Source organism: Camarhynchus parvulus, chromosome 11, assembly GCF_901933205.1.
Source record: "Camarhynchus parvulus chromosome 11, STF_HiC, whole genome shotgun sequence".
Classification (NCBI taxonomy): domain Eukaryota; kingdom Metazoa; phylum Chordata; class Aves; order Passeriformes; family Thraupidae; genus Camarhynchus; species Camarhynchus parvulus.
Genome location: NC_044581.1, coordinates 19084879 through 19098992, shown reverse-complemented (window position 1 = coordinate 19098992; position 14114 = coordinate 19084879). Strand labels below are relative to the sequence as shown.

Sequence of the window (14114 nt, the reverse complement as noted above, 5' to 3'; positions counted from 1 at the left end):
TTCTCCAGAAGGGAATGCTTATGAGGCCATGAAACAATTATCATTTTAGAATTGCCATAATGTTTTCATTAGCTCATTAATGTGAATAATTAATTTTAACCCTTTCAGATGGGCTTTAGAAAATATTTTTTGAGTATATGAAGAGAATTCTATTCTATTCTATTAGTCTGGGAGAAAACCAAGTGAAGACTTCATCTTCAGATGAGGTGAAGTTGAAAGTGACTTTGGAAAGATGGTGACAGTGGATGGAAGTGGAAGAACTTATAACTCTGACTTTGTTGCTCTTCAACTGTAATTCATTTCTTTTCAAAGCAAAATGTCCCAAAGTTAGGGGGAAAAATTGGGATAATAAGGCTTTGGTGCAGAAGAATCTTTCTTAAGGCTGCTCTGAAGGCTGATTTAAGCTTTCTAATCTGCTCTTAGAAGAGGAGTCATTCACTGCCTGTGCTGTTCCAAATGGTGGCATTAACCTCTCTGGCTTTTCAGGTGTGGCAGGGTTTTGTTAGAGAATGAACTGCTCGGGTAAGAGCCTCTGCTTGAACAGAAGAGTGAATTTCTGAGTCATTGCAGTTCAAATGCCTGCATAGGAGAAGCTGGGGGTTAAGAGGTTGTTATCGATGACCTGAAGGAGACTCTGCTTGTCTGGGTCTGTGTTTAGAGCTTGAATGGACTGTTTGGTACCAAACCCAAACTTATCTGTTGCATGGTCTTTTTCATTTAAAAATAAATAATGTATTCATAGGATAGATACAGTTTAATTCCAAAGGCACTCTTTATTGGAATTCAGTTTCCCTTCAAGGAATTGACATTAAAATTCCAGCCTGCCATGCTGGAATGCCTTTGTAATAATGAATTTCTCCTTCACTGACCCACTCAGATTGTGTGGAGAAGACAACAAGCACAAATAATCACAAAAGCCAACAGTCTGAGCTGCTGCTTTGGGACACTGCTGGCTCCTGTGAGCTTCCTGCACTCCCTGTAAGTGGTTTATCAGCAGCTCCATGGAATGGGCACTGCAGGTGAGCACAGGGTGGGATTGAATGGGATTTCTGCTCCCTGGAAGAGTGAAAGGAAGTGATCTCTGCTTCCACATGTACCTCAGTGAAATTCAAATGTTTTGAAAAAAGCTCAACGAATTTTCTCCAGTGAATTTCTTGACAAGTGGTAATATAAATATCCTGTTACAATGCTTCCAAATCAGGCATGTCTCCAAAAACCTGAAGGATAGGGCACCTAATTCTGCTTTGGTTGTCTTAAAAGAATAAAAAGGCTTGCAGCATCAGCACCACGGCCATGGTGCAGCATCAGCAGCACAGCTGTGGCTGCTGAGTGCAGCAGTGCCCCAGGAGCACGGTGCTGCTGTGGCCAGCAGTGATGATGCCAGCGCTGTGACCTGGCAGTGTGAGTGGATCTGGAGCACTGTCACTCTCTCAAGGAGCTCTGTAATCCCTGGTTTGTTCCAGGAGTCAGAGCCCCCCGCTGTGAGCTCCTGGAGGGCTTTATGGGAAGCATGGTAGTAATTACATGCAGGAGGTCTGTGAGATTATGTCAGAACCAAGGGAAGCAATTAATTTTCTTCGTTGCCTTTGGTAGCAGACCTTGTGCAGCAGAACCAACACTATGAGTAGTAACACTTTATCTGAGGGAAAAGATCCCTCACTCCCCTTTCCCTAACACTTAATTATGTTTTGATGAACATTTCTGGAGCTGAAATATTCCAAGCCCGGGAGGTGGCAGGCGTGGGATTGGTGCCTAAAGGTGACAATGCTGGATATGTCTACAAAGGCATTGGCAAAGGGCAAAGGCACTGCTTGTCAGCTTCCCTCAGTAATTCCTGTTTGGCAGATTCTTTTTGTTTTGATATCCGAGTATCTTCCAAAGAGTGAGCTGATGATTTTTTTCCCAAAGAAAAGCAATTCCATTCAGTTTTTTGTATTTTAATATGAGTTAAGGTGTTCTCCTTTTAATTTCGAGTTGACTAAATTGACACTGGTTTGACTGGTTTGTTTCTTTCAGAACAAAAGCTGAAATAGCAGAGTCCTGCACTGAAAGCCAACAGTTTTATCTGTCCACAAGGAAGCTGAATTAGCTTGCACAAGCTGCCTTTGAAAAGTGTGAGCTTTTTCACTACAAATGTTTTGTATGTAACATCCAGTGTAGCTTTATGACATAAAAATGTCATCTTTAACTTGAGCCTGTGTGGTATTCACATGGCCTCTGAACAGAGAGAAGCTGTGAGACAAGCAGAGAAGGAGGAAAACACAATTCTTATCTGGCTTGCTGTGCCTGTGCTGTGCTAAAGCAGAATGCAATGTGGAGATGGTTTACCCACAGTGAGGGTGTTTGGTTCCCTTGGCCTGCCAGGGCCAGGTGTGTGTGTGGGACTGTCACTGACAGCCACGGAGAATCAGAGATGAGTGCAGGGTGAGCGCTTGTGAGCAAGAGTGAGTGCAGGGCAGATTCAGTTTAGACACAATGTACATAGTATAGTATAATAAAGTATTCTTTGGCCTTCTGATGATGGAGTCAGATGCATCATTCTCTCTCCCCTTTGTCGGAGTCGCCTTTGATTTACAATAGGCTTGCCCAAAACAATCCCTCAAAATATGCCAGAAATGGACTTGCAACTACTGCAAGCATGTGCAGTGAAATATTAAAGTTGAGGAAAGGAAAATGCCATTGTAGATCTCTGGCACTCACCTGACCAGTCTGACAGCATTCCAAAAGTCAAGGACTTGCCTTTTAGAGAGGGAGTGGAATGGACTTCACTGACAGAACAGGGGGAGTGAGACCCCTGAGGGTGGATGGATGGATGGATGGATGGATGGATGGGTGGATGGATGGATGGATGGATGGATGGATGGATGGATGGATGGATGGATGGATGGATGGATGGAGAGGGCTGCTGAGATCAGATCCACTCTGTGTGTTGTCCATGGCCTCAGTGAGAGGGACTGCAGGACAGTGCTGTGCCCTGAGGGCACCAAATTAAAACTTCTCCTTTGCAGAGGAGGAAAATGATTACCCACAAAGGACTTGGTATACTGCCGATACTCTGGAGATTATTAGAAAGTGAAGATGTTCCAAATTTTCTGATGTTCTGAAGGAGTTCAGTTACTGGGCCTACAGGCAGAGAAGAAGAAGTAGAAGAGAACTCCATTTCATTAAAGACCAGTCACTGAATGCACAGAAAATCTCTTGAATGCAAAACGAAGGCAGAAGGAGGGAGAGCTCTGGGCACTTCCAACCAAACCCACAAGTGGCTCTTTCTCCCTCAGCTGTGGAGGTCAGTGATGGAGCCTGACCTCCACAGCTGGGCTCAAGCTTTGGTAAGAGTTGGGAGTTCCTGTGGTGATGGGCTGGTTTGGAAACAAGGGAACATCTGCCCTTGATCTGTGCAAGAGATGGGGGCTACTGAATTAATACTGGCATTTGTTTATGCTGTGAACCTGAATTATTACTTCCAGGTTTGTTTTCCTGGGAAGAGAACACATGCCCCAGGACAACACTGGATTCTCAGTAGGTGACTAATAAACTGTGCTTAACTGGCTGAATCAGGATGTTTTGACCAGTATCTTGCAATGCTGAGAAACTGGCAAGATCTGATATTACTTAAAACAGTAAAATCCTGTCAAAATCTCTCCCAAGTCACCTTTCAGCTGAACAGAAGTACAACACAACTATTAAGAGAATGCTGTCATATTTCAAATATTTTTAGCATGGTTTCCACTGCTTTTGCATTTGTGCTCTGTCCTGTTCTGTCCCCTCCTCAAAAATAACTTAAATCTTTTGGCCAGTTTCAGTGACAAGAAAGATCTCACAGACAGCTGACTTAATCCCAGTTGCATGAAAATTAAGGGCTTGGTGGAGACGATAAATCCAAAGATTTCCTCTGCTTTAGGCAGGGATTGCCAAGGAAGTTTGGCTGGTTCCTAGGCGAGCCCAGCCAAACAAAGATCTGTGGTCTGCACACACAGAACCTGGCGCAGCGCTGGCTTCCTTCTGCTCGAGCAGGGGTTGGAGGACAGAAATAGGAGCTGAGCTGCTCCCTGTGCAAGGGGACCCTGGGGAGGGGGCTGGGGCAGTGGCCTCGCTGGGAGGGGTGAGGTGGGGAAGGTGGGAAGAGAAGACAAGCCTGCAAGGAATCAGGATTTATTAGTCCCTCTGTGTATGGCTGTGGAGAGCTGGGGCCATATGCCTGCTTTGGGTTTATAGTCAGTGATGGAAGACTTGAAATTATTTTTCCTGTTGAAAAAAAAGCCAAAAAGCCAAAACTTTCCCTTCCATGTACAAGACCCATGTAACCAAAGAAACACTCTGTGAGGGAATGAGCCAGATGAGCTGAATACAGAGTTCCATCGTATGGAGAAATTAGGTGCTGTTGCAAAAGGGAATATTCTCTGAACTGCTGTTATGGTTGCTGATGTTAGCAGTCAGCTGCAGGTTAGCTGTAAGTAAAACAAATTCAGGAGGGTAATTAAAGAATGAACTTCTCCACCATGTGCAGTTCCCCAGAAGTGCGGGGACTGGCTGGGTTGTTGCATAACAACACACACAAGATTCAGACAGTTGAGGTCAGTTGTTTTCGCTGGCCCGTTCCGTCCGTGGAAAGAAAGAATGTAGTGAGTGTACTTCATCTTTTTTTTAAGCCTGCTAAGGGACCTTTAAAACTTTTCTTATAAAACATGGTTTATACAATTTTTTCATCCTCCCCTTCAGCTTCCCACCTCCTCAAAAAATAAACCCCGGCTCTTTCCCTCCAAGGTCTGCTGTAGCCTGCCTGCTCCATCACTTGCTCTGAAACTACTGATGTTGCAGAGGAAGCATCCCCACGTCCATGCAGAGGGAACAAGAGTTTTCTGGCCTTCTGCTCTAGGTCTGTGTGGTTTTATGGTGTTATTGGAAGACCACCACCTTTTTCTCAGTTCAAGGCTTTTTTTCCCCTCAGTTCCCTGGATAAATGTAGTGCCATGAATAAAATAAACACTGCTGTCAGTCTCTCTGCATATTTTTTCAGTGTGCTTCATTATACAGGATTCTTTCAAAAGAAATGTAACTCACAGTCTTGGCTGGTTCCCAGCACCATTAAAGGTCTGCTGGCACTTTTCTTAAGAATCTGGCATTTTGCTTCTCTTTTTTATAGGAATTCATTTCACCTTCTGCTCTGTTGAATGTCTGCTGCCCTTTGGCCCAGCTGTGGCTGCACAGTAACCCCTCTCTGGCACTTGCAGAGTGCAGATGCCCTTAGAAGTTTTTCGAGGTGAAAGGAGCCAGTGACTTCCTCATTCACTACCAAACCTGCCCAGTAGATGATACAGAATGAGATGTCAGTCCCTAATCCTGGAGTAAAAAAAAAAAAATTAGTTCTGTGAATGGCTCATTGTTAAAAGCGCATGAAGTCGCGTTCCTGTCTGCAAGGTAAGGGTCTGACTGATCTGTTTGGCAGCATTGCCTTTCTTGGTCTTGTTTGTGGGGCGGGAGGAATCTTTTTTTTCTTTTTGGTTTGTTTTTGAAAGGGAAAACAAAACACTGTTTCCTGATAGCGATGGTGAAGTTTCAGCGGTGACACTTTTACCTGTCCCTTAATCCAGTACAGCTCCTTGGCAGGGTCCTGGGGGGACTTCAGCTGCTGCTGTCCCAGCTGTGAGAGCTGGTGGCATCCCTGGGGCTGGGGACTGTCACCGGAGGCTGAAGCCTGGGGCGCTCCAGGGCTGCTCTGTTTGTTTTCCAAGGCCTCAGGGCTGGAATCCAGGTGGAGGTGGTGAAAGTCTGCACAGACTAATGTTGTAGCTGAGGAGAGGAGTAGGACTCACCACATTTTGGCTGCTGAAGCTGCACTTTTTTAACCAGATGAAAAGCCCAGGGGTCCCTCACTGTGCTGTGGTGTGTGTCCAAGAGACCCTGGCCAAATGGGCACAGTGTTTTCAGCCAGTGGAACTTGCAAGAAGCTTTTAGAGGCTGCCCTTCATCTCAGCTTCTTTCTGTTCTCCTCTCTGCTTCTCTCTGAACTTTGCTCAGCTGGCAGGGCTGTGCTTTGACCCCTTTGCTCAGCTGGCAGTGCTGGTTTTTGACTCCCAGCTGTGGAACCCAGGTCTCCTCACTGTTCCTGAGGTGCCTTTCCTGGTGGTGTCCTGCTGTGGAGGCTGCAGCGCCCAGCTGTGGCTGGATGTGGTGACATGGGATGGTCACACTGTTCAGCAGCATTACAGAGAACTGATCTCACGGCTCCCCACCATCCCAGACAGTCTTCCTTCTGCTTAAAATCTGCCAAAACTCACAGCTTCTTCTTCTATTAATTCCTGCTTCTGACTCAGCAAAATTATTTGTCCGCCTCCCATGCAGCTCATGGCTTCAGAACCAGCGTGCACACAACACTCCCACACTGGGAAAATGCACAATTCCCTGCACTGAGGCACTCAAAGCTACCAGATGTTTTCCTAAAGCAAGTTCTTTATTAGCTTTTGAAGGTGGGGCTTGGCTTTTTTCTTTTCCCCAACTGAAAAGCTGAGAAAAAGCTTCAGCACTTTTTACATTGAGAATTTCAAGGGGAAAAAAGCCTCCTGTCTGATGCCAAAGTTAAACTCTAATCACTGCTCAGCTCTCCTGGAATTTGGCAGCATACCAGTGCTCCTTCCCTTTGGTAGGTCACGTGGAAATACCGGAGCCTTTTCTTAAAGAACCTCTCAGCTCTTTTCAGGTACTTGCACAGATGTAACTTTCCTGTTAGGATTCTAATGCCTTTTACACTCTTGACTGCATTAAAGCACCATTCCTAATAAGCACCATTCAGATCTACAAAATTTTATGTTTAAGCATTGAAATACTTTTAAGTGTGTTTAAACTACATAAATGCACTTTAAAATCTGGTTTTAAATTGATATCCGTATTCTACTGGAATAGAATCACAGTTTTAATCTTGGAAATAGCACTTAAATGTGCTTAATGAAAAGAACCCAAAATTGGTTCACAAGTTTATGAGAGGTTGTAGGAACAGCTGAGATGAAGGTTGAGAGATGAAGGTCTCTTTGTTCAGTTTGTTCACTGAGAATATTTAAGATTCTCTTTCAACTGCTTTTTACACCTAACTCACCAGCTGGTTTTAATTTATGATCAGTGTCCTGGAGATTCCTTCTGATGGGGAGTTTTTAATTCTGTCAAAGCTGACTCAACTGTTCTGTAACAATCAGATCATTTAATTGCAGTGTCTATGAACAGCATACTTGGTTTTTTCCCTCAGTGCTGCTTCTTCCTTGTTTTCACTCTTCAGTCCCATTTTAGCTGGATGTGAAGAACTCAGTGATTAATTCCCTGATCTGATTAGCTCCATACTATGGTGGTGTCTTGAGTGCTGATGAGTGACCCAGTTCCCCATTTTCCTGGTCCCCGTGAGCAGCACACAATGGAATGGCAGGCTGTGCTGGAAACTCCCAACGCCAAAGTTATCTGAGAGCGATCTGATCCGCGGCGATGAATGCAGTGACCTTTTTCCTGGATCACTACTTCTATTTACATATTAAACATAGACTTTTTTTCCATCCCGTGCTGCAGAGCTGAAAAGGTGCCGTATCAGGCAAGAATGTGTGTAAAGGATTCCTTTGTTAAATGTTGGCAGCAGCCTCAGCCAGCCTTGCCAAGTCAGTCCAGCCCACCCACCCATCCAGGAGCACGCCAGGCATCCGAGCACAGCCTGGGCTGGGTGTGGGCTCTCCTGGCAGGGCTGTGCCCTGGGAGCTGGGATACTCAGGAGCTGGGACACCCAGGAGCTGGGACACTCAGGAGCTGCCCTGGGCGGACCCAGGAGTTGACACCAGGACTGCCTGGGACTGGGACACTCAGGAGCTGGGACACTCAGGAGTTGGGACACTCAGGAGTTGGGACACCCAGGAGCTGGGACACTCAGGAGCTGCCCTGGGAGCTGGGACACTCAGGAGTTGGGACACTCAGGAGTTGGGACACTCAGGAGCTGCCCTGGGAGCTGGGACACCCAGCACATGCTGGGACCAGCCCTCCCCTTGCCCCAGAACACCTTGCTGGAGCAGAACTCTCTCCCTGTGCTCTCCCTACCCCGGGAATTGGCTGCCCAAAACCAGACGGGTTCGGTGTGTCTGCACCTCCCAGCACCCCCAAACTGCTCTCACGATTTAAATACATTTACGCTTCATGTTCTCCACTCCAGGGGAGAAGGAAGTTATTAAGAAGTTTGCAGAAGGGTGTGCTGGAGGAACTAAGCAAACAGCCAGAATAAAGATCTCCTCCCACCTCAGCTTTTGCTAAACCACTCAACCATCTTCCCCCTTTGTCCTTCTTCAACACACCTTTAGATTCTCTTTCAACACACTGATGTGTTTTGGTTAGAATTGCAAAATATTGACCAAAATAATACTCATTGGATGTTTCAGAAATGTTTTCCTTGCTTTGCTCAGGACAGTTTTCCAGAACTGCAACAGCAGTCCTTCAAAATAAAGGTTAAATGTCTCTTCAGGTAAATATGCATAACTTGTGTTCCTGAAACAGCCATGGAGCCTTCAGTTACAACCCAGAGATGCTCTCCTAAATGACAACCACATATTGTGAGAGTTCTAATTTCTATAACTCCCTAGAGTTATACAAGAACTGAGATAAGAGACTGTAAGCACCCATTAGTCCAGCCCTGTGCCATAGTGGGATTTTCCCCTTACATGATTTCCTATTGTTAGGCCAGGTTCATGTGACCTAAGCAAGAGTTACCCTCTTTCTCCATGCTTTGCTCATGTTTTCTTATTTTTTTCTTTCCCTGCTGCTCACTTTTCACCAAAGGGCAATGACTTTCTTTTACACATCTCCCAGCTCTTCACTTTGCTTGAGAATATCGGCCTCACCCTGGTGCTCAGGGTGTAGCAGAGAAGCTGTGGAAGGACTTTGCACAGTCAGCTCCAGCTCCAGTTAACCAAGCTGTGACTGTTAGTGGTGAACAAACCCCTGGCTCTTTCCCTGGCTCTCTCTCCTTGCCCCTCCTTCTTTGGACGTGCTTATTCAGAGGCCAAATGAAAGAAGAAAAATATCTTGAAATTAAAAATCAGGTGTACACGGTACAACCTATGAAAAGAGGGATCAAAGGAGTTTCAAGGGAACTGAAAGGGAGACATGAGTAGTTACCTGTGTGTCCACCTGTGTGTAGACACACAGGTAACCGGAAAGGAAATCCCCAGGTGGATAATTCACAGTACTCATGGAAAACAGAAGAACTGTAGCAGTTAGACTCTTGGAGGCCAGAGGAAGATGCTAGACTTGTTAATGTGTTAAAGTGCTGTAATGTGGAACAGGTGACAGTGTAAACTATCAGTGACAAGAACAGGAGCACGGGTCTATCAGAGCCTGGCTGATAACCAAGACAGATCACAGGATGCAACACGGAACAACTGAACTGCACAGCAGTACGGCTGTGTTAAAAAAAACAAAACAAAACAAAACAAAACTTAGCTGTATTTCCCTCACCTGGATTTGCCAGGTTATGGTGCGATTTGTCCTTATTTGTCGTGACATAGCACAAGGAAAAGCACCCCCAAAATCTGACTCAGAGCCAGTCAAGGCTACCTTGGAAAACGTCACTGTTTCGAAAGACAACACTGGTGGAAGAACGGCGCGGAGGTTTCCGCTGCCGGAGCCGCTCGGGCGCAGTGTCAGCGCAGGGGCTCGGCCGGGAGCCCGGAGCCTGCTCCGAGCCCGCCCCGCGGGGGCCGAGCTGGGGCCGTGAGCGCACCTCGGTGCCAGCAGCGGCCGCAGAAAGCCGAGCGGCCGCGGGCCGGGCGGGGCAGCAGCAGCGGCAGCAGCGCGGGCCGGGGCGGGCGCGGTGCCCGGGGCAGGTGCGCGGCCCTCCCCGCGGGGCGGGCGCGGCGCAGGCACCGCCCGGCTGCGCGCCCTCCGGGGCGGGCCTGCCCGCCTTTTCCGCTCCGCGCAGGGGGAGGAGCGGTGCGGCGGCGCCGCTCGGAGCTGGGCTGCTCTGCTGGGACCGGGACCGGGACCGGGACCAGGACCGGGACCGGGATCGGATCGGATCGGTACCAGGACCAGAACCGGGATTGGGACCGGCATCGCGATCAGAACTAGGACAGCGGAGCCGGGAGCGCGCCCCCGAGCGGCGGGGCGGGCTGCGGCGCTCAGGGCTGCGCGCCTCCGGCCGGGGCACGGCTCCGCATCGGGACAGCGCAGCTCCGCTCCGCGCACCCTGCGCGCCTCTCCGCACGGTACCGGGGCAGCGCTCCGCGCCTCTCCTCCCCGCACCGGGGCAGCGCTCCGCGCCGCTCCGCACGGTACCGGGGCAGCGCTCCGCGCCGCTCCGCACGGTACCGGGGCAGCGCTCCGCGCCTCTCCGCACGGCAGCGCGGCCCCGCTCCGCGCGATGCTGCCGGGGCGCTCCCCGCACCGCTGCGCCTGAGGCGGGCGCGGGGCGGCCATGCAGCCCTCACTGTCTTAGCTGAGCGCGGCGCTCGGCCCGGAGCCCGCGGCCACCCCCCGGCGGCACCGGCAGCACCGGCACCATGAGGAACGGCGATGACCTGGAAGGCTTCGACGGCGAGGCGTCCAGCGCCTCCATGATCTCGGCGGCCAGCAGCCCCTACCAGCCCACCACGGAGCCCGTCAGCCAGCGCCGCGGGCTGGGCGGCCTGCGCTGCGACCTGGACTACCTGCGGGGCACCTTGGGCAGGCTGAAGCTGGCCGAGGTGGTGAGTACCGCGGCGGGGGAGCGGGGCTGCGGCCGGGCGGTGTGAGGGGCGGGCCCGGCCGGGCCGTGCGGCGCTGCCGGGGCCGCGGGAGCGCGATCCGCCGGGGCCGTGTGCCCGCGGGGCGCCGGCGTGCCCAGAGAAGCGCTGCGGGGCCGGGACAGCGCGGCACGGCGGCTCGGTGCCAGCACCGCACCTTCCGAGCCCGCTCACAGCGGCCCGGTGCCCGGGGGAGGCTCCGCCGTTCCCCCGGGGGACCCGCCCGGTGCCGGGTGCGGAGCTCGCAGAGCCCTCGCTCGCCTGCTTGCCCTTAGAGGGCTGAAGTTCTCCTAAGTGCACCGAGTAAAAAGAAAGAAACCCTTAAAAAACCCCGAACACCAAACGTGAGGTTTTGTATTGTGAAATTAAACGTGAGCTGGGTTCGTTCGTGTACTTCGGACACCTGGGCTGGTTCAGTTTGATGGAGCCCGTGCAAGGCTCGGACCACCCCAGCAGTGAAACGCGTAACAAACACCGCAGCATTTCAGCAGTTTCTGTGCTGCTAGTGCCTTCATCTGATCTGCTTTCCAAGTCTATGATATTTATATTTTTCAAATCAACAAATGTGTTTTTCAGGATCTTAATAAAAGAGGTGTTTTATGCAAATGGCAATCACCTTGAAACAGATTTTAAAGTAATTTCTTACAGGGTGCTGCAAATTCTTGTAACTTAAACAAGTTCTTTGAAAAGTGTGATGCCAGAAACATTTTAATATTTCGTATTTATAACTTTGGCATATAAATCCACTGCTGGTTAGTACAAGGCAAAACCTGCACATACAGGTTTCATGAAAAACACATTGGAAGTATCCTGGCTTCAGCTGCACACAAGTTTATAGAGGACTCCAGTGATGAATTCATTTTTTATGAATGCCCAGTAAAATCCAGGATTTGGAAGTGTGATTTGTTTCCATCTCATCTCCTCAGCGCAGGGTAGGATCTGTGCTCTGCAGTGGTAGCAGTGAGCGTGTTAGCGCAGTGTGTGCGTTGTGTGTGTTCAGGACTGGAGCCAAGGGATCTGTCATCACTGTGCAACATCTACCTGTCTTCGAGCTGTTAAAAACTGTCCATGTGGTGGAAATCCTGGGCTGGTGCTGCCTGATACGCTGAAATAATCCGCCCTCGGGATTTTTGTTTCAGTTCCTACTGCAGATCCTTTCGGCAGTACGCTAATAACCATGGCAAGTCTTGTTAAAAACTTGTCATTAAAATGACTAATTACTGATTGTAACCGAATCCTTTATTATTAAATCTGACTTGCTTGGAACAAATCCCAAAGACGCATGGAGTACACCTCATAAGTTTTTAAGTCTTGTAAAGAAAGATGGGGGAAAACCACACTCTGCTGGAGTTAGAGAGGTTTCCTTGTCCCTGGACAAAGACACTGCTGCTGCCAGTTCATCCTTGGGGAGATTGATACTTGCAGAGCAGTGTCCTGAGAGGAGCTGAGCTGTGCTTGGTGCCAATTTCATAAGAATGATCTGAGTTATTGCATGTGGTTCCCAGGAGTGTATGAATGCAGAGAGGCAGCAGTTAAAAAGAAATAAGGTTAGCTAGTGTAGGGTGGAAGGCTGTGCACCACCTCAGCCTGGTTACTTGTACGCAAAAAAACTCCCCATTCATGGTAATGGAAGAGGAGACTACTGACATTTGCAAACCAATGGAAAACTGAGCAGTGTTGGAAAAGAAAGGAGAGAGAGCACATTCCATGGTGTACTTAGGTTGCTTATTTGCCAAGTATAATTATTGCAATTACAATATTCAATAATGCCTTTACAAAAATACTGTAGGAGCTGAAACGTAACAAAGTCTGTGGTGTAGAACTCTATCTCTTAAAAACAAGAAGGAACTCCTGGCACTCTAAAGAACATTACAAAAAGGAAAAAGGCAAGTTTTGGTTAAGATAAAAGTCTCTAAGTGTATTATAGTATAAAAGAATGTTACAGGAAAGATTACAATGCATGTGCTTCATTTAGCATCAGGATTTATCTTAAAATACATTTGTGATTGCCAGGCAAAATATCAGCTCGAGGCAGACATTGCTGCTGCTTGTTCTAATCTTTGGTTGAAGGGCTTCCCACAAACTGCCCTGTGGTGCTGAGGGAAGGAAAACTGCTGCTCTTTGTGGCTTGGATGGCCCTGCTTCCAAATGCCCATTTTTGACTGTCAAAAGCAGAAGGAACAGGGAACGGGGAAAACCCCACATCACTTAAAATAGGTGTAAGGCTCTGTTAATTTGTTGTAGATTTATCTTTACGGATTCAAATAAAGGGGTTGTTACAGGAGGGAAACCATGATTACATTGTAGGCATATGGAGTTAATGTAAGTGCTGCTAGAGGGGACAATAGTTTTAACTCATTAATATTTCAAGACAATATGCCCCAAAATGTCCTTTGAAGGGACACCAGTGTAATGGGTTATGATGATGTTTCATGTATGGTCTTGTGCAGCTTATTTCTCAGCCTTGTTTCGGGTTTTGCTAAGTTTAGATTTGGTTGCAGACTGGAAAACTGCAATTTAGGGGTTACATCTGCTCTTTATGGCCAGTGGTCAGTAACAGCAGTGTGAGGAGCAGTGAGGGAGTAAGGGAAGGGGCCCATGTGGAACAGCTTAGCATTGAAATGACTTCCCTGATTTTGACAGTTGCCAGGTAGGTGAGCTTTTCAGAAAGGAAGCCTTTACCTGTATCTCAGTGTTCTGTTGAAATAGTTGTGTGTGTTTGTTGGGATCTGTGAGGGAACATCTGTACTGGGGCTGCAGCTGTGGCCTCCTTACAGCAGCAGCTTGGAGGAAGGTGGGGAGTGTTGGACCACGGCAGAAAAGGAGTGTGCAGGGCTCCTGACACCTGAGGGAGTCTCCAGACAGGTGGGAAGGGACAGACAAAGGGCATGAAGGGAAATGGAAGGGGAGAGTACTTAAGGTAGCTTGGACTTTTCATGGTTGGTTTGTGCCTTTTGGTTTTGTTCTAATGGGACTTTGATCTCAAAAGGGAAGTCAGGGAGAAGCCAGTGCATTTGTGTGCTGACCAAAGAAATGTTTTTGCTTTGGAGAGGTTGTCTCCGTTGACCTTCTGGTGTTTAAAAGGAGCAGTACCTTTTCTCATGGAAGGAGGGAGAGGTGGCTGTCCTTGGAGAGCAGAGCAGGAATGTTCTATAGAGTTTATTCTCATTTCTTTCTGGCATGAATTTGTTTCTCATGCTTTTGAGGGCTGTAATACTTCCCACAGAGACTGCTGTACAATGATGAAATGGATATCACTGGAAAACTTTGCTTTGGATGTCCTCAAATGATTTGTTTAATTTCAGTACTTTCTCCCCGTTCCCTTGAATTTCCTAAGGACAGTTTCTCATGAGTGTGCTTGCTGAAAAGAGGTGT

At 48.3% G+C, this 14114-nt stretch overlaps 1 protein-coding gene across 1 annotated transcript in view; it reads left to right on the top strand.

Annotated features, from left to right (window-relative positions):
• Nucleotides 1–9939: 9939 nt before the first annotated feature.
• The window catches only part of CMTM4 (CKLF like MARVEL transmembrane domain containing 4), a 37888-nt gene continuing 33713 nt past the window's right edge, over nt 9940–14114 (top strand). The window contains exon 1 of the mRNA XM_030955972.1: nt 9940–10703. Within this exon, the coding sequence (XP_030811832.1) occupies nt 10518–10703 (186 nt within the window). The 5' untranslated portion in view covers nt 9940–10517. The remainder of the gene's footprint in view (nt 10704–14114) is intronic.